Source organism: Neodiprion fabricii, chromosome 3, assembly GCF_021155785.1.
Source record: "Neodiprion fabricii isolate iyNeoFabr1 chromosome 3, iyNeoFabr1.1, whole genome shotgun sequence".
Taxonomy (NCBI): domain Eukaryota; kingdom Metazoa; phylum Arthropoda; class Insecta; order Hymenoptera; family Diprionidae; genus Neodiprion; species Neodiprion fabricii.
The window spans coordinates 35,650,856-35,669,804 of NC_060241.1; the positions used below are offsets into that span (position 1 = coordinate 35,650,856).

Sequence of the window (18,949 nt, forward strand, 5' to 3'; positions counted from 1 at the left end):
TGGCAGTCTTGTGTTTTTGGAGATTGTAGATTATCGACGATGCATACTTTCAGATATACGATTGTTCTGAGAGCGGGGCCATACAATACATGAGCAGACAGAGATGACTGATTTTTATTTATAAATTACCGGCTTAGTACTAATAAACGAACTGATCAACAATAAAAGTCCTTTACACAAATCACTGAACGGTATTAAATAATAACAATTATTCGTACCGTTGCATTATCCAATGATTAAGTTTACAGCGCTTTTTGCGTCGGTGTTGTTTCTATCACGAGCTGCCGAGTGCTGTAGAGATTCCCGATCGTCACTTGTCTTCTGATCATATCCAGATTCGTCAGTCCGTAGTTGTAACTTTCTTTTATTTTCTCTGCGTCCTGGAGCAATTTGTTTTCTCTGAATTCATGACGGATTTTCCTAAGTGCGTACATTCTGAAATACAAGATTAAATACGCGATTATTAAAATCAGCTTGTCTATCGGCAGAGGCGATGCTATGTCACGTGACGATAACAATCGAAAAACCGTACGCGAGAACATTCTATTAATTGTAAGAGTTAAGTCATTTCAAACAAAATTGATTTAGCTCTCGAACACGGTTTATTTGGCGCGTTGACACTGTTACAAATTTATAAGAATTGTTTTAACAAGTTTCTCAAGCAGTGCCGGATGCACGTGGTTGTCAAGTAGAAAGTCACTCGACCTACTACGTTGCGTAAGCCGAACCATGCGCGCCGACATTAATCGAGGCTCTTAGCGGACGAAAGAGAATGAATATCAAGCCCTACCACCTCTACGTATTTAGATAGATATTTTGCACTTGCCTGTAATTGTACGAATCCCATTTTTTGCTTTCTCTGATCAAATTTCGGTAGAGGTTGACGATCATTTCACGGGCGACAGCCATGATTCCTGGCAGCTAAACAAACCACTCGATAGCCAGTTCTGCCAACATGGTAAGAAATTATACAAAGTCAAAAATTGACACAATGATCTCTGGAAAATTATGCAGACCAAAGACTCTCAATAATAATATATTATCTTAAACTAATATAAAGCCAACAATGCTACACCTGGTGGTAGAGAGAGCTTGAAGACATTGAATGGAAGTTGTAGGTGAAAAACGTAACTCTTCCCACTCTTTCTCTCGATCTAGTGAAAACTCAGGTGTGTACGATGGCAGGCCATCTAGAGGGGCCTTTAAAAAGTAACAACAATTAACCTAACCCTAATTTCACATTGTAAAAGAATTTTTATATTAATTGTGTGAAATATTCACCGTAGTAAATTGCAATTGGAATTTTCTTAGATATTATGTGAGAAGACTGTGAGACGCATACCTGATGCGCTCGTTGGTTTATATAATCTAACCTTATTTTAGTTTTAAATACGTACTTGTAAATACTACCGGTGACTATCGGTGTTGTCTCAGTAATTGATTAAAGATGATTTCTCATACACAGTTGTTAAGGTATTCATTCAGAGAAAATTTCCGAAACCAATTGCTCTATGTGATTATAGAATTGAATGACAGTGGATACACGTGTTCTTTGTAACTTTTTTTTTAGAAAAATTAAACATTTTTTGCCCAAGTATTCATCGCATATTTCGTAGAACGATAAAGTAACATAATTTTTATAATAAACTACAGATACAGCATGCTGAAAACCATACGTCATGCCTGCGTGTGGATATCGCCTGCTAGAAAATACTCCCTTGCATCGAAACTGGTGAAAAAAGGAAAGAAACTTGAACTTCTCGATCAGAAATACCCAATAGACGAATGGACAAATGTGACAAAAAGGATATCCCAATATCCTGGAAAAAACTTACATCTAAAACCTGATCATCCGTTGTCACTCATAAGACAACGGATCGCAGATTATTTTTACAAAGCCTATCCAAATAAAGTGGGCAATCCATTATTCAGTGTCCATGATAATCTGAGACCAATTGTCACGGTCGAACAAAATTTTGACTCGCTGCTTGTACCAAAAGATCATCCCAGTCGAAGTAAAACTGATTGCTATTATGTCAACTCTGAAACTTTACTCAGAGCTCATACAACGGCTCACCAGGCAGAACTAATTTTGATGGGTCTAAACAACTTCTTAATCATCGGTGACGTTTATCGAAGAGATGATATTAACTCGACACATTATCCTGTATTTCATCAAGTGGATGGTGTGAGACTTCGGACACAAGATGAGATATTTCAGAATGTAGAGGACTCTAAAAACTTGAGGATATTTGAGCACAGGGAATCGGACAGTCCTGATAAACAAGGGTGCCATACTTTGGAAGCAACAAAAATTATGGAACATGAATTAAAAACCGTTCTAGTCGGATTAGTAAAGAGTTTCTTCGGTCAAGGTGCATCTAAATTGTAGTAATTTTTTGTCTGCTCCTTCGTACTGGAATAGTTTGAAAATTACCACTTCATCCATATGTTATAACGTGTCATTATTTTCATAGATGTTGAATATCGATGGGTTGACGAATACTTTCCATTCACTCACCCATCTTGGGAGCTGGAAATTTTGAAGCATGATGAATGGCTAGAGGTCCTAGGATGTGGTATAGTACGGCAAGAAATTTTACAGAAATCTGGAGCTGCAGATCGTATAGGATGGGCATTTGGTGCTGGCTTGGAACGTCTTGCTATGTTGTTCTACTCTATACCAGACATCAGGCTGTTTTGGAGTGAAGATCCTGGTTTTTTGAACCAATTTAAGGTCGAGGATTACCACTCACGAATTGTATACAAGGTAATGTACAGAAGTTTGATTTCGTCTTGAATGAATTTAAATATTACTCTGTTTCTTCTATTTGTTCGGTTGCTAAGGGTTGAGATATAACTAATAAATGATATTTTTCAGCGAGTCAGTATCTATCCACCATCCTCAAATGATATAAGTTTCTGGCTGCCAAACGAAACGGAGTTCACGCCAAACGATTTTTTCGAAATAGTCAGGGATATTGGAGGGGATATTATCGAGCAAGTCGCATTGATAGATGATTTTGTTCATCCGAAAAATAACCGCAGGTCACATTGTTATAAAATTACATATAGACACATGGAACGCACTTTGACAAAATTCGAAGTTAATACTATTCACCGGAAAATCGGAAGAGCTGTTCAGGATAAATTCAATGTTGAGATTAGGTAATTTGAAATATTAATAAATCATGTTTACTTACAGAACGCTGTGTTAAAACTGTACCCTGTCAACCATTCTTAGTACTTTGATAAGGATATTAAAGTAATTAATATATTATTTTATTTCGCATAAATTAACTAAAAACAGATTATATAATAACATATGTATGCATGTATACATGTATATTTATAATTAGTTATCAATCTTATTTTAGTCATCGTTTCTGTGTATACTTTTAAATGTCTCTATAACATGATCACAAAAATTTTTCTCAGGAAAAAATATATGTTTATATCTCACGACTCTAATGGTATGCAGAGCAATTAAAATTTAATTTTTGAGTCTAGTATGCGACGTTTAATAAACTACTTGTCTCGTTTGAAGATTAAATTATCAGAAATATAAGCAAAGCAGGCCTATTAGGCAAACCTTGCAATGAATCACAAAGCTTTTTAAAATATACCTATTAACTAATGCAGAATATTTCAAAATCCTCTTGACTGCCTTGATTAATATTCATAGGGCAATGCCAATAACTGTCTGAATTACAACTTTTTTTTTTTGATCAGGTAACTTATAAAACGGCAGCATAAAAAAATGTGTTAGCATTGTATTATTAGAAAATAAACCACTACAGTTTGAAAGCAGCTTTCAAGTTTTGCTATTTGTATTCTTCATTCGAAGTATATTGACATACACAAGAGATCTGTCCAACTGGAAAAGTTTTACCTCGTCTGTAGTAAAAGACCATTTATGCTTGGATGCAATAAAAATCTAGTGTTTCCACGGAAATCTTTAATTACAGTGTCCCGGTTTGAATGATTGAAACAAGGCCCATAAATTTGTGTCGAGTGAGTTTGCCTAGACCTCGTTTTCAATTTACGTGAGTGCCGTAAAATGCGTTGATGCTTAATATATCATGTGTATAATATTTTAGGTAATCAGTAATTTTTTGTGACAATTTATTATTAGATAATTGATCCTTCAGGGTATAGTTTATCTTGATTACGCATATCCTCTGGTCAAATTTTATCACATTAAACTTTAAGTCAACTTTGTATAACTCGGTGGTGAAAACTTTTTTCTCAAAAATTTCAAAATGTACAACGGCATACACGAGACCAACGTTATCACTAGTACTTTCCAAAGGAAATCTGTGGTTTTTATGAATTCGGCATCTGTATAAAAGTAAATTTTTGTCATTATTATAGCACACGTGAAAAGAAATATTGTGCTAGTATTAAGAATGTAGTAAGTATAGTGATGAAATGGGGTGTGATCGCAACTCCAATACTAACTTCGATATGAAAAATATATTAGTGTGCAAGACTATTGACAAAATTACAAAAATAACTATTGTCTTTGATGAAAACTGTCAAAATGATTAATTTTTACTTACCGAAATAATCCTTCAACACGACCAAGGATAACAAATATAACCCCAAAGATAAAATTTCGGCAAGAACCATAATTTTGTGCCAGGTTCGAACAGTCAAGGCCACCATGATCAATTCTGTTAATACCAACGCCGAAAAGCTAATAGCCACAATGTGGATGAATTCATCTTCGAACATGATGAGGGCACCATACATTATCACTCCCCCTAAAATTTTATTGAAAAAATAGTCACATACTTAAATCAGTAGCAGCAGTGTACAGCGTGAAAAGGATTATAAACAGTATTTTACCTTGATATATACTGATCAAAATCCACGTAAAGAATGTTTTATAAGACAGACAACGTCCTTTGCTAAGATCTTTATAAAGCTCTGGATAGGTAAGTGCAATTTTTTCGGATACGTCCTTATCCAATACCAATGAAAACACTGGGAACATCGTGTAAATCGTTGCGTAGCTGAAAACAAGACCAAATTGAATGTTTCTCTGCCACCGTAATCAATCAATAATTTTGGGGTATTGATTTTGAATACTTACCCAACCATCAAGAATCCCTGATACAACGCCACAGACGACAAATAAAAAACCGCTGAAAACACAGCCTGCATTGTAGAAATGATCAAGCCACGATGGATGACGAATTGACTCAGAGCAGCAGATCGCTTGTAACTTCGTCTGCCATGAACGAGTAACAATGTAGAGAGATGACTAAATTGAGGAATCGAAAAATCAGCAGCTAAAGATGCCTGACGTCCTTCTAAACCCTCCAAGCCGATGCCTGCAAAAAATGAAAATATCAATTAGTCCAAGCTTGTCATAAGCTAAAAATATATTAACGATCTACAAAATAACATCCTCACCAGCATCCGCTGCTTGTATCATTGAAACGTCGTTTCCACCGTCACCAACTGCTGCAGTTCTTTTGCCAGTGTGCTGTTGTATGAGCGTAACAACTTCGGCTTTTTGCGTTGGTGAACATCGACAGCAGACGACGGCTGGCGAGCCACATGCCAATTCCAGAAATTCATTCTCATAGTACTGAAGACACACTTCGAGAGAATCTCCGCTGATAACAAGCGCGCAATCTTGCTTTTTCCTAAAAGTATTCAGTTCTAAATGTGCGTCTGTTCTTGTCACAACGGACTTGAATACGTGAAGTCCTTGAGTTCGCGAAACTAGTCGGGAAGACTTTGCTATGCACGTTGCTGTTTCCAATTTATCCCCTGTCAACATCCATATCTGAAAAGTTGAAAGAGTGTGACCCTCCATTTTGTTTTACTCATCACAGTTTAAACAATGTCGTTAAAATTTTTTCTGGCACAATTAGAATGGCAATACACTTGTACCTTGATTCCTGCATTTCTTAGCAGCTCCAAAGTAGGCCTTACTCGATCTTGGAGCTTATCTTCAACGCCTGTGACACACAAAAGTTCCATTTCCCTTTCGAGACTTTCTATAACTGCGGTAACTCTGGAAGCTCTGTCACTGACGCACATTCGTGCTGCATTGTACCTGGAAAACGTTAATGTTCAGAGTGATGCGGACACTCCCTACATGACTGGTCGATAGAATAACGAAAGCCCATGTTTTATATAATTGCAAGTAGATTGGAATTGAATACCTAGCTTCAAAATCGAGATATTGTTCTTCTGTGAGAGTTTTTTTAGCGACAACCAAAGTTCTCAGTCCCTCTCTGGCCATGTTTCCACATTCTTCCTCGAGCCAATCATTGTATTGTACTATTCCCGACATAACAACATCGGCGCCTTTCAAATAAAACACCGTTTCGCCACTGGCTTCCTCTCTGACAATGATACCCATCCTTTTCGTCTCAGATGTGAAAGGAAAAGATTGCAAAATTTGGTAATTCAAAACCTGTCCATTTGGTGCCTTCAACTGCATAGATACTAAGTCACGTTTTACAAGACCCAAACCAACTTCTTCGGTCCATTTCACCAATGCGACTTCATCTGGACTCGAGGCTTGGTAACTCGGTTTTTGCTCTGCCGGATAATAGTGTTGATCAGCTTCCGTTTGGCTGTGAATAAAAAGTGATTCGTTATCACATCGGCACTTTCAGAACTAGAAACATAACAAAACAATAATGTGCCTATAGTCATACCTTTGAATAGATCCTGTATCTCCAGTTTCTACGCTTACTGTATCCAAATTATTAGTAACAGTTGAATCGTCGTAAACTGGCGTAACATTGTGGCAAAGTGCTAGGGCATGGACAGCTTCGTAAATTCTTGTGCTTTCAGATCTTCTGACTTTACCACCATAAGACATAGTGGATACTCTTATTGGAGAATTTTCAGAGCTTGGTGTCGAATAGTAAGCTTTCAATACAGAAGTAACTTCGTCAAACGTTTCTTGACCATACGATACTGTTCCCAAATGCAATTTTTTGAAAACCATTATATTTTGTGTTAATGTTCCCGTCTTGTCGCTAAGCAAATACGATATTCTGCCCAGTTCTTCAGGGATAGTTGTCGTTCTGACAACTGTGCCTGCTATTTCTTTATCTCTTTGAATACACCAAGCGTAAAATGTCTTGCCCATGTCCAAATTTACTCGCAAACTTATGGGGATTATGTATGAGAACAGCAATACGAAACGGAACATGTAGCGGTACCAAGGGCCGTTGAAACCCTTCAAACACATCATTACCAAAGCAAGACCAATCACCGCACAAAATAAGACCTGTGAGTAATTTAAGGCTGATGTAGGTCTTTGTAATATTCCAGGTTACATGATCTCTGAACTCAGTAGAAGAAAAAATTAAATTACCTTGGTTAGCTGATTGATCTCTTGGTCAAGTAAACCGACTTTGGATCTTGGAGCGGAATGATTCATCAATGATCGGGTTTCTTGGCCAGTATAGACAACTATTCCTAACGCAGAACCTGAGGCTATTGCAGTATTTGCCCACAGGGTGTTGTCCACACCAAGGCTTTCTTCACTACTGTATCCATCATACTAGAAAAATATGTAACAAATAACTGAATAAGAAATCACCTTCATCAATCATCTATTAGCTTGAAGCTGAATTTTCTATGAAAACCCATGTAAACATCTCTTTAACATCACATATGTTCCATTGCCTTTAACATGAGCAAACAAGATTTACAAGCAACAAACTCAGTTTAAGGATTTCACAAAAATTACATAAAGACAATATATGTTTAGTAATACTGCAAATAGTAAATTTTAAAGTAACAGGTAGCTGATTACTGTCAAAGAATTTTTATCCCTTCACTTTCAGGTACCATTAATTAAACATTTTTTTGGATATTTCAAATGATTCCAACTGCTTCACATACTTACTCTCGTAAAGGTTCCGATAAAGCTATGTATATCTTTCTGTGGTTTTTCGACATAGAGGCTTGCTTTGATATCAAATAACTGAGCATCGTTATCCAATTTTTGAGTAGCAGGAACAGCTAACCGCAACTTCCAGTCTGTTTCTCCGTCCAGTTGATCCGTTCTGACAAAACATGCTCCGGACTTTTCAGTAGTCCGTAACAGCACTAAATCAGCTGGAACTCTCTGGCCTTTTTCAACAATTACCTATTCATACAAATGAGGCAAGTGTAAATACAATTTAAAAACCCAACGAGATACATATGTAAGATTCTTAGGTTGATGGTACTTTTTTTTGATATCAAGGCTAGACAAAATTGTTAAGTTAGTTAAAAATCTTGTTTATACAACAAGAGGTCTGAAGAGTTGATTGAACGTACAACATCACAGTCTTGCTGACGTCATGACTCACGAGTACTAATGTAAATATTTGGATACTCCGAAAACTCCGAAAACTATGGGTAAACGGAATAAAATTCTTTAATATTAAAATTTCGTATTAAAAGGAGTAAATCATCTATATATCATACTTTATAAATTGTTTCAGATTTTCCATAAACATAGTGGAGTTGCTTTCAAAGAAATATTGTCTAAAGCTGTGATTCACCTGGGTTGCGCCCATAGATAAGCTTATCACGCCATGAATGCCCATACCAGTGAACTTTATTGATTCTTACTAGGCCACGGGCATGAATAAAGTAACAATAAAAACCTATTGCTGTTGAACCAGAATGAAATGAAACTCAATGTGACAAGGCCACTATTTAATTACTGCTTTGATTAAAAAAAGAAAACAATTGCTCGTTTGGTCTACTTACCAAGTCACCGACTCGTAATTTTGAACTTGGAACAAGCTCTGGTGTGTCACTTCCTCGAACTATTCTGTAATATTTTTGCGCATTGACTTCCTTGTCCCTTTTATAACGCCTGAAGTCATCAACGGCTTCACGGCAAATTGTCACTGTTAAAACAAAGCCTAAAGGTCCCCAGTATGTGTACAAATATCCGATTCTTATGTCAGGTAAAAACTGAGACATGGCCATTATGAGGAAGTACAGGTTCAAGAAAAATTTGAACTGCTGAAATAGAACCTAGAGAAAAGAAAGATATATTTTCAAAGTATAACGTACAAAATCACTTTTTACCTAAATACTTTATTGTTATTACTTGTTGAAATTGTATTGTGTCAAACCAGTAGAAGAAAGTTTTCTATACCTAAAACCGATAGCTTGATAAGATCATTGGGTCAGATCAATAAATAGCCCACTACTACGCGAAAAGAAGTAAGGTATATTGTATCTTGTAGACGTGTATATGTTTCCATAAATCTATAAGACAAACTCTCATGCTGATGCTCTATTGATTTTTTAGTGTTATGCTTTGAGCTGAACTTGGACTCACCACCTTCCATTATTAGTCTCAACACTATTGAATTCTGTACTTTCAGAACTTTTAGGGTCATGTGTAAACTCATCCTTGATTTCTGATTATTATTCTCCATGCATTGCAGTTTGTATTTTAATATGATTTACAGCAATAAAGAAATTCAATTGCAGAATTCTGTTTTCCTACCAAATGCACTTACCATGGTTGATGCAATAATTATTTAAATATAGATAATAAAAATTCTGGTGATTTTTTCATGAAAATAGGTTCAAAACCCAAATTATTGGTATATCAGAAATACAGCTGACACATTGATACTACCATAGTATTGTTCAAATTAGAGTATACCGTTAATTACAAATGTGATAAAATATCATCCAAAATATTTACTTTTATCTTCATCAACGAATTTACTTTACTGCATCTGACGTTCTGAAACTATTAATTATAACAGAATATTGACAAACCAATTTTTCATTGCATTGACAAGACCACATAGTGTGAAAGTGTTTACACAAAAACTTACAAGCCAATCAATAATTAGGTAACACATCTATCAGTACAACTACTATCATATTTAAATTACCTTACATGACAATCTATTGGTAATGTAGAAGGAACTTCCGTGACCTTGAATTTAATGTCTCAAGCGACACATGCTTATGACTACGATGTTAGAATTCCAAATAATTAGATATGGCGAATAATTAGTACCGCACTAATTATTCACTAACTCACCAGAGGTAGAAATGTGATAACATTGTATTTTTGGTTCCTGATAACATTTGTTGGAAACTTTTCGTACAGCGGTTGTCCAATGTGAATTGTCCTGGCTCGGAGTTCCCTTTCTCTGCAACATCGTCGCCACATCCATGTGCAACATCTGTAACGAAACGTTGCGATCAAGTAAGCGATAACTGCTTAACCATGATAAACGAAAATTTGTAAAACTTTAAGCAATTTAATCTACTGGTTGTACATGTTAGTACTGCAAATGTGAAGATTCAATGCTGTTTCAGTGCTTTTTTGCAAACATATGAAAACAAACAAGCTCGTTTGTTCCAATTGATATTTAAATGAATTTATGCTATCCTCAGGTTATTTATCTTTTTCAGTGTTTGGACAATTGGGCACAATGTTAAGAATGACGTCATGTTCAAGTGTAAAGGCAAGACTATTTTGCATTGGAAACGTAAAGAAGCAAGCTTTTTCCACGACGCAATTAAAACGAAGTGAAAGATAAGCTCACAATTAGCAGAAGGACAGAAAATATTTTTGCAGGAGATTTCCATTGCGGTAAAAAAAAGAGAAAACTAGTAGAATAAAAAAAAAAGACAAAAAAAAAAACGCAGTCAGTATGTAAAAATACCAAAAGTCAAGATTTTAATTTTATTAATAAATACGACACACTTAGGATCGTGAAATAAATTAAGTAACAAATGGACCGCTGACATATACACTGTTGCATTGCTTGCAGCACACTAGTTGATAATTAGATTTCGCAACAATATAAACTGTGTTATTAAATGTGTACAACGAACGTTCGAAACCGAGAGTTAAGCTCATGCGTCGTGCGGCAACAAGGAGGGCTACACATTTCTTTTTTGGGGGAAGTGCAGCTGGTGGCAACTGAATTTTATCACGATCGTTAAACAATTTATTGACGCTTGCATAGGTACGACGTATATGCAGCGACGCAACCGCGATTTTGACGAGACGAATTCGCTCGTTAAATAAACTTAGCGAACTGCCGGATGTAACGAACTGCGGTGGCGTAAAGCGTTCGTCGCGTTCATAGCCGCTGGGTATACTTGGGTAGCTACGTTCCGCCGATAGAAATTGGTCGAAAAATCGAGGTATACGCAGTTTTCCGGGTTCAGTCGTATAACAGAAGTGCGTCACCTTGTCCACGACCTGTCATTCCTGGGCCTCGATATCAGCGGAATGTCCTCCTTCGAAAGTCTTATTACGTTACTGTGGGTCTCCATTTGGTCGGTGTATCGTTTAGAAAACGGCACTTAACATGACGCGGCTCGCAGTCTTTCAATTATTACCATAGAGTCATAGCCTGAATTAGGACGAGACAAATTCGAATTCACCGTTTAGCGAGATAACAAAAACGCTTCAGCTTCCAATGACATCATCCAGCGAGGCACGCCTCCGTTCACGACGACAAAAGAACCAAGAACGGCAAGGGTTTCGGTTAAAATTTCCGCGTTTAACACTTGTAGTACAATAGAGGTAAATAAGCACGTCGTGTTGTGTTCTATTTTATGCCGATATACATCATTGTTTTTGTTCAACTTATACGCTATGAAAATGGACGTCTTCCAGGTTTTCACCCCAAAGATATACTGGGGACACCTATGTGAGCGAACATGAATTAACTACGCATCAGACAGAGGTCAATAAGTGATCAATTCGGTCAATCGGAACATGGTCCGTACGATCGGTAATCGAGATTACAGCTCTAATTTTTTACACATTATGCTTTTATTCAAATTAATTGAAGGCAAAAATAGCTAAGCAATCCACATGGAATAAAAATCGTCAAATCTATGAATGAAATCTCATTCAATTTTTAAGAAGATATGTAGGAACATGAGCTAGAGTAATGTCAGTCGGTCGGGAAGAATTGTACCATTGATCGAAACCGGTCAATGCAATCATCGAGTATTACCAAACTGAAATAATCATTCAAAGCAGGAATTTCAATGCTTCGCGGACGTATCGCGCCATGCTTTGTAAAAGCGTGAGATGATATTACAATCGCGAATATTTTTGGAAATAACTTTGTATTGATCGCGGGATTCCCGCTATTTCTTGTCGTTCATCGCGTTTAACTGTCGCATTCCCGCTGAAAGACATAAATGCGGACATGGTTGCGGCGGTAGAAAGATAAAACTCTTCAGCATTATTAATTACTTTTCAAGACCAATGGTTTTCTGTTTTCATGAATGGGATCGTTGGCGAAAGAATTTAGAGACGGTTATCTCTGGGCAAATTTTCGCGTCGAGTACTCCGCAGGTAAGTGAGCCTGGGCTGGCTTAGGACAATGAGCAGCGGTGTTAGCGGTCCGGTAACTTTTTTATCGATGGAAGTCGTTCAAACCGCAATCCCACAAGGACACACAAACCCGGATTAGGATAACCGTCTTTCAAATTCTTCGGTCAACAATAAGATTTTCCACGCGATCATCAATTGTACAAAGTTTCCCTGATTGAGAATCATCATTCAGTCGGTTGCTGCTACCTGGCGGCAATACTGAAAACCGTCAAATATCGATTTTACTCATGTCGATATCGAGGCGGGAAATTTGTTCGAACCATTTTTGTGGTGAATAATTCTGGCAATAAATTAATTTGATGCAGATTATGTTTAACTTACCCGCACAAAATGTTTGTGCAGAATCGTGAGCAGGTGTTGAAACGTCGATTTCTTGACGCCAACAAGCGAATGCTATCTTCCGAAGGTTGCAAAAGGTAGTCAGTTTCTTCATCCATTTCGAAGTCTCGTTCGTCCGAGCTAAGACGCAATGGCAACTCCTCCAGCCTCATAGCTGAATGTTATATTTATACATGTAGTATTTTAGGACATGAAGTAAGACCGTTGAGAAATTTTTTAGAATATTTCTTTACGTGTAATTAATTCGTGTTAGTTTCGACGATGTTTGACTAGTTTCAATAATTCGGACTCTAGCGTAAAAAGATTATCTCGAAGCGCAGCGAAATACGCAAATAATAAATACGTCTACAAAGTTTTGTTTACATGTCAAACAAATATCTTATCATTATTATAGTTACGTATAGTCGAAGGGAGTGATCATTCCTATTCGTTTTTATGTTTTAAAACAAGAATTATATTAGTATTATCCGGTACTGTCGCATATTTAGCATGTTGATTAATATTAGTAAGGTTAAATTTTCACGAGCCACGGTAAATCCTGCCGGTATTTTTTCTTTGGTTTTAACAAGTATCGACAATGGTATTCAAGACGTTTGGTAAATTTTAGGATGTCGTTGAACTAAGTAAAATATGTAAAAAAAACTACGGTACTAAACTAATCCTCAAAATTCACAACATTTGAAAAATAGTCGTATGTTGTCAACCGCCATGTTGAAGACCGTATGACAATAGATGTCACGTGATCTTCCCATCGCGCATGCTCTAAGGCGCCTGTATTTGAAAGACTCGACAACGCGATAACGTTATTTCATTATAGATATTTTACATAAGAAAAACACAACACACATCACTGAAGATATTTTGTAGCAGAAAACAAGGTTCGGATTACGAGTTGCGTTCTGGTAAACACGCCACGTTGAGAGCAATAAATTTTATTGTCTGACAAATGTCACGGAAAATTCTTGCATGCGCATATCGTTACATATTCGAGACACATCTCCACACTTCATATCTTGAATACAGACGAAGCCTACAATTATCCTTCACAATGCAGCGGTACTTTACGCACTAGGCGTACATGTAAGTCACAGATTCAGTCAAATTTGATTTGATACCGTTTCCGCAACATATCGACGGTAACTTCTGCCGCCCCATCCCCAGCCTTTCCCCTGGCAAGCAATCTTCGAAATAATTGTTTCGAAACATCTTTTTCCTCTTGCGTCATGAAGTTAACGCTCAACTGAAACCTGTTGCAATGACTGAGAGCTGTCAGGACATCAATCACCGTATCTACATCGTCACCCTCTGGTAAATTCCTCAGGCATGCCTCCATGATCTCTCCCAGAACGCCAAGAGGGACCTCAGGTCGAAATATTTCGATAAAAACGACGGGCCTGAAACACGGTATGAAAAATGTAATTTCAGAGAGTGTTTCAAAACTCGCCGGCTTCGGTAATTGATATTCAAAATCTTAAATGGCTCAATTATGTTACTTTATGGTCAATAAATATTCAAATCTCTTCTTGTGATCAGTTATTTTTTTCCACGTCTGTAAGAATTCCTCAGTTGATTTCGGAGCCTGCACATTTTGAATAATTGTGGTATCCTCCGCTTTTTGCTTGTTGGTATAAAACGAGTCTGCAGGCTTCTGGGACATCGACTTTGTCAACGTGTAAAAGCAGTGGGGAAGTTGAGTTTTTGAAGTCGTGCATGATGCTACGCTGTTCCACCGAACTCCTAACTTCGGCTGCGTGTCCGAACGCTCCACAGGTTTCAAGTGAGCTGCACTTACCTTGAAAGGATGTAAAATATTATCGAACGACGAAAAAACTGTCACTTGTATTTACCCCAAATGTGAAATTTTTACAAAATTCTCATCACACCATTTCTCTGAATTGATCGTACGTAGGAACTCGCTGTTCGACCGCACGAATTTTCGCATCATTTTGGAGCTTGTATAAAGCGTCGGCTTTTACGGCATCGTGCAACTCAACTTCAAGAGCTTCGTAATCGATAGGTTGTTCCAAAATGCTCATTTTTGCTGAGAAAGTTTTTGACTAGTAATTTGTTGTATATTTATGTTTATTTATACTATATTAGTCAAATCTGTCAATCAGCTGATATTTACTGCACTAACTACGTTATATTTTAGTGACAAGTAAAACCGAGGTATCCAGGAAACTGTTTGTTGCCATGGTTACTTACCTATCCGTCTCCGTACTTTGTAGGAAATATCATTAATTAAATTTGGTTATGTTACCCCTGACCGTTTTGTTTAATATCTTCATAACGCCATGAGGGTTTAAATTTTACTCTAGTGGCTAAAAAAATATTAAAATGTAAAAAAAAGGCATTCCTAAACTTCCACCAACATTTATACTGAAAATTATAGTCGATATGAAGGTGCAGCATGACACAGGCTGGTATTCTTTGAGTAGGTTCGAATTTCCTTTCAAAAATTCGTTGCAAAAAATCAAGAACCTAGCAACAACTGTTTCCGAAAAATTAAAAAAAATTATTCACTCTAGTTAACAAGACCTTGGGAAAAAAGCCCGTCGATAAGCTCGAAGAAGCCAATCAGGAATTGTCCGAAATTTCGTCTGTATCAATCCTGACTAATGTCTGGCCAACGAATCGTTTATGGCAAAAGAAAAATCGACTGCAAAAACCGCAGAGAGGATATTATCGACTCCCGCCATCATTGCTCAGCTCAAAAGCTGCCGATCTTTGGAATACTTTGATGCCTTTGCGGGCAAATTGTTCCTGCTCGTCGGTTTCCGTTGGAGTCGAGTGCTCCAGGTTAATACACAATTCAGAATCCAACTTGATATAAGCCGTGGATGTAGAAAGCAATTTTCTAGATTATTTTCTACTTCTCAAGATCGTCTTTTGGGTCCTCCTTTTCCGTCGTGACCGTCACTTCTTCCCAGAGCTCCGTCCCTTCTCTCAGAGATACAGTCGTTCCACAAAGTCTTGGTAATACTTTGGAACACGCTCACTTGGCTTTTGAATTGTTGATAGCTCGTATGCTTAGGTGAGGATCAATTGCAGCGATACTGTGCAAATATAATAATGAATGTTAATTTACTTTCAGGTTGATGAATATATTGAATGCCGGATCGTCATCGTCGTCTAATCTTTTTTCCGGTTCGGATTTGAAAGTATCACCGGCGCTAAATCAAGGCTCGAAACGAAGTGGAGAATTTATTGTTGGGGATAGTTGTTGCGGAATATCAACGGTCACATGTCTGTCAACTGACTTTAACGGCCATCCTTACAAGCGTTGGCTGGCTGAAAAAACAGAGAAAAAATCGCAAAGTTTGTCGAAATTCGAAATAGCTGAGCAGAGAGAAAAATACTTGAGGTTTCATAATGAATTCAAATTATTAATAAATCAACTGCGGATATTAATTAACAAAACTACTTCTGTAGTTTTCAAATTTATGTTAAATTTACGTTATCATCACAGACTCGTTGTCCTTGCTTGACATTTCCAGCTCTGTGAAGAACTTCTTCCCGTCGAAATCATTCACACCGAAATCCTTGAGAGAGTCTAATTGCGTACTAACCAAAGAGGAACTGAGTTACCTCTTGCAAAACAAGAAATCCATACTGCCGGAATATTTTAAACGTAAAATAGCGTCAATAAATTTTAAAAAGTCCATTGATCTATCAAAGAGAAAAGCTTTGATCTGGGCAACACAAAGTGATTCCAGGTATTATTCTGATCAAGGACTACATCATATCCTGGTGGTATTCAAAATTAGCATTGATCTTCTAGGCTGCAGGATCGTGGCCTACTTGAATTTGTCCAGTTCATCAAAACGCGGAAAAGGGAGGATCTCGAAAAGGTAGTGAACGAAGTTCATTTATCTGAACAGTCCCTGGAATCAAAAACTGAGCTCGAGCCTTTGAACAAGGAAATCAGTGGTCACCTATTGATTCCCAAGCGACGAGTCACTTTCAGTGATCCAGTAGTAGAAAATTCAACGACCCTTTCAAACTGTTGCCTCTTCAAAAATGAGGATGAAATCTCACCAGTACAAAGCTTCGTAACTGCGAACACCCACGACGTTGATGACCCATGTTTCGGAATCGTCAATTCAAAGATCGATTTGCCTTCAGACTCGTCTGTAACTTCGAAAACGTGCACTGATATTCTCAGTTTAAGTGATTTGGATTTCGAGAGTAACGTACACGAAGAAGAGACTGAAGTCATTGAGTTGGATATTACCCAGTCAAAACTTATGCCTAAAAAAGTGTCGGAAGAAGAGGTTGAAATGGTTTCAGTGACGTCCGAGGATGATTTTAACGAACCCACGACCTCTATTCTTACGAATACTTTGACATTTGGGAATTCGATGAAGGAAACTGTGGAAATGATAGGAAAAAAAAGGCCAAAGCGACTCAAGTTTTTGGTACGGGAAACCTTGGATTTCGGTACCACTCATGTTCCGACACCAGATGAAGAGGATTTAACCAACGGCACACGGGAAGCTGAATTTGATCAATGTTTCAAGCAACAACACGTCGAAAGACATTTGAAACGCAATACGTGGCAGGTGCTGATTCCTGCAACCTCTGATCCCACGGGTAACAAGGATTTCACTTCGAATCACGAAGTGAAAGACAATTTGGTCAGAAAAAAGGTGGCCCAATTAAAGACCAACCAAAAGTCAAAGATCCCGATTAAAACTCATCGGCAAAGCTCGACCTTTAGTTGCTCCGGAGAGAAAGAAACTTCCAAAATCGAATTGAACTATCATCCGCTCTCATTGCCAGGGAAAATGGTGACATTTCAGGATGTCTGCCAAACCATAAGCGATCGATCAATCATCTCTCATCACGCAGAATTAGAACTTTCGTTGTCGCCTGACGATGAATTTGTCCCCTTATCAGACACGACAGGCAGATTTGAATTGGCATGGAAAGGATGCTGGGAACAGCGAAGTACCACAAACTTTGCACAGAGCGAAGATCAAATGAGGATTAAATTCGACGAGGAAGAAAGTAATTCCCTAGAATTAAATCCAATTCGTAATCGAAATTCGTACCGCACGATAACGGAGAATCAAATCGAATTGGCAAACGATTATGGTGTTGGGAACATAAACAAGGGCTTCCAATTCAGATCTTCACTGAACAGTCCAAGTCTTACAGCTGCTCCAACTTGTCCAGATAACAGTCGAACGATTCCCTGGATTGCGAAACCCAACGAATATCTTTCAGAGCCGTGTAAGCTGGGGTCAAAATTCAATTATACGGGATTTGAGCCGCCCCCGAAAGAGATAAATTTACGCAACTTTACCGACCTCCAAAAAGGATTAGGCAATCTTTGCAAAGGTATCAGGAACCCTGAAATTTGGAGAACAGACGTTCCAGCCTTATCTCAAAGCAACTGGTACACGGCGTGCGATTGTGATAACTCTTCGTGGAAAAAAGCGAAAATACAAAATGATTGTTTGATCCGAAAATTGGAGGAGCTTCATTCAAGTCCGGACGCAAACTATGACTCAGATTATTACATTGAATCGGACGTTGAATCCGATTTCGAATTGAAGGAAAATTTATCTAGGATAAAAGGGTCGTTCTCGAATATTAATGCCGATTCTGAAAATGGTATGAATTTAAAAATGAGAAAGAACAGATTCGGAGGTAATTTATTCCTGGACAAAGTTTGGTCGGCAAAAAACATCTTTGTAAGAGGATGTCGATGTCGTAAGAATTCCTGGAGTCCCAGGCACGATTTAGAGCCTAGAAAACGCGATCTCAGGCACAGATCTCTCGGGGATTCTGATCAACGATCGAGCCAAAATTTCTACTCGCCTTTAAGAGCCCGGTTAATTATCGACTCGGAAACAGACGATTCGGACTTAACTCCATCGATTCAATCCGATTATACGTACAATTACAAACGCAAGGGTGAAGAACACGTGAACAAAATAAAATGTCGTCGATTCGTCAAGTCTCTGAGAAATGCAGGCAGCAGCTTCGAAGTCACTCCGAAAATAGCTGATAGGTGAGTCCTTTGAGAAATCGACTAATTTTTTCGCACGACAGTTACTGCAAATCCATTTTTACGTCTTGCAGACTGTTTTCGTCGAACGAGGCTTTGAACGTTGCTTTCGAAAGGTCCTTCAGTCCGGCAAGCGTGCAAACGGTTCTCTCAACCCGAAGCATAGGCACAACTGTTTCTGCGAGACAGAACAGCTGCTCTATGACGGATGTCTCTAC

At 37.8% G+C, this 18,949-nt stretch overlaps 4 protein-coding genes and 1 long non-coding RNA gene across 13 annotated transcripts; 2 read left to right on the top strand and 3 right to left on the bottom strand.

Annotated features, from left to right (window-relative positions):
- Window positions 1–98: 98 nt before the first annotated feature.
- On the bottom strand, window positions 99–1,200 carry LOC124177465 (LYR motif-containing protein 4). Its single transcript, XM_046559852.1, has 3 exons — window positions 1,076–1,200; window positions 827–947; window positions 99–435 (listed from the first exon to the last, which is right to left on the bottom strand). The coding sequence occupies exons 2-3, from the start codon at window positions 907–909 to the stop codon at window positions 243–245; spliced, it is 276 nt and encodes a 91-aa protein (XP_046415808.1). The 5' UTR covers window positions 910–947; window positions 1,076–1,200; the 3' UTR covers window positions 99–242.
- Window positions 1,033–4,248, top strand: LOC124177456 (probable phenylalanine--tRNA ligase, mitochondrial). 5 transcript variants are annotated; one of them, XM_046559830.1, is made up of 4 exons: window positions 1,033–1,169; window positions 1,654–2,375; window positions 2,478–2,770; window positions 2,882–4,248. In XM_046559830.1, the coding sequence occupies exons 2-4, from the start codon at window positions 1,661–1,663 to the stop codon at window positions 3,170–3,172; spliced, it is 1,299 nt and encodes a 432-aa protein (XP_046415786.1). In that variant the 5' UTR covers window positions 1,033–1,169; window positions 1,654–1,660; the 3' UTR covers window positions 3,173–4,248. The 5 variants fall into 5 exon arrangements, with proteins under 5 accessions (XP_046415786.1, XP_046415783.1, XP_046415784.1 ...); XM_046559827.1 differs by having other exon boundaries at window positions 1,106–1,209; XM_046559828.1 differs by lacking the exon at window positions 1,033–1,169 and adding an exon at window positions 1,219–1,473.
- LOC124177452 (probable phospholipid-transporting ATPase IIB) lies at window positions 3,267–13,412 on the bottom strand. Of its 3 annotated transcripts, none has more exons than XM_046559814.1 (13): window positions 12,698–13,412; window positions 10,049–10,193; window positions 8,743–9,015; window positions 7,889–8,131; window positions 7,352–7,540; window positions 6,684–7,264; window positions 6,183–6,599; window positions 5,908–6,073; window positions 5,422–5,800; window positions 5,099–5,339; window positions 4,852–5,018; window positions 4,563–4,766; window positions 3,267–4,341 (listed from the first exon to the last, which is right to left on the bottom strand). In XM_046559814.1, exons 1-13 carry the CDS (start codon window positions 12,865–12,867, stop codon window positions 4,208–4,210), a joined length of 3,309 nt encoding a protein of 1,102 aa, XP_046415770.1. In that variant the 5' UTR covers window positions 12,868–13,412; the 3' UTR covers window positions 3,267–4,207. The 3 variants fall into 3 exon arrangements, with proteins under 3 accessions (XP_046415770.1, XP_046415771.1, XP_046415773.1); XM_046559815.1 differs by lacking the exon at window positions 12,698–13,412 and adding an exon at window positions 11,213–11,661; XM_046559817.1 differs by lacking the exon at window positions 12,698–13,412 and adding an exon at window positions 10,852–11,080.
- On the top strand, window positions 10,077–10,657 carry LOC124177466. The gene is made up of 2 exons (XR_006869616.1): window positions 10,077–10,216; window positions 10,426–10,657. It is a non-coding gene; the product is annotated as an uncharacterized LOC124177466 (long non-coding RNA).
- Window positions 13,413–13,631: 219 nt separating the features above from the next.
- Window positions 13,632–15,908, bottom strand: LOC124177464 (coiled-coil domain-containing protein 103-like). 3 transcript variants are annotated; one of them, XM_046559850.1, is made up of 4 exons: window positions 15,804–15,908; window positions 14,599–14,756; window positions 14,209–14,507; window positions 13,632–14,109 (listed from the first exon to the last, which is right to left on the bottom strand). In XM_046559850.1, the coding sequence occupies exons 2-4, from the start codon at window positions 14,749–14,751 to the stop codon at window positions 13,809–13,811; spliced, it is 753 nt and encodes a 250-aa protein (XP_046415806.1). In that variant the 5' UTR covers window positions 14,752–14,756; window positions 15,804–15,908; the 3' UTR covers window positions 13,632–13,808. The 3 variants fall into 3 exon arrangements, with proteins under 3 accessions (XP_046415806.1, XP_046415805.1, XP_046415807.1); XM_046559849.1 differs by lacking the exon at window positions 15,804–15,908 and having other exon boundaries at window positions 14,599–14,856; XM_046559851.1 differs by lacking the exon at window positions 15,804–15,908 and having other exon boundaries at window positions 14,583–14,705.
- Window positions 15,909–18,949: the final 3,041 nt, after the last annotated feature.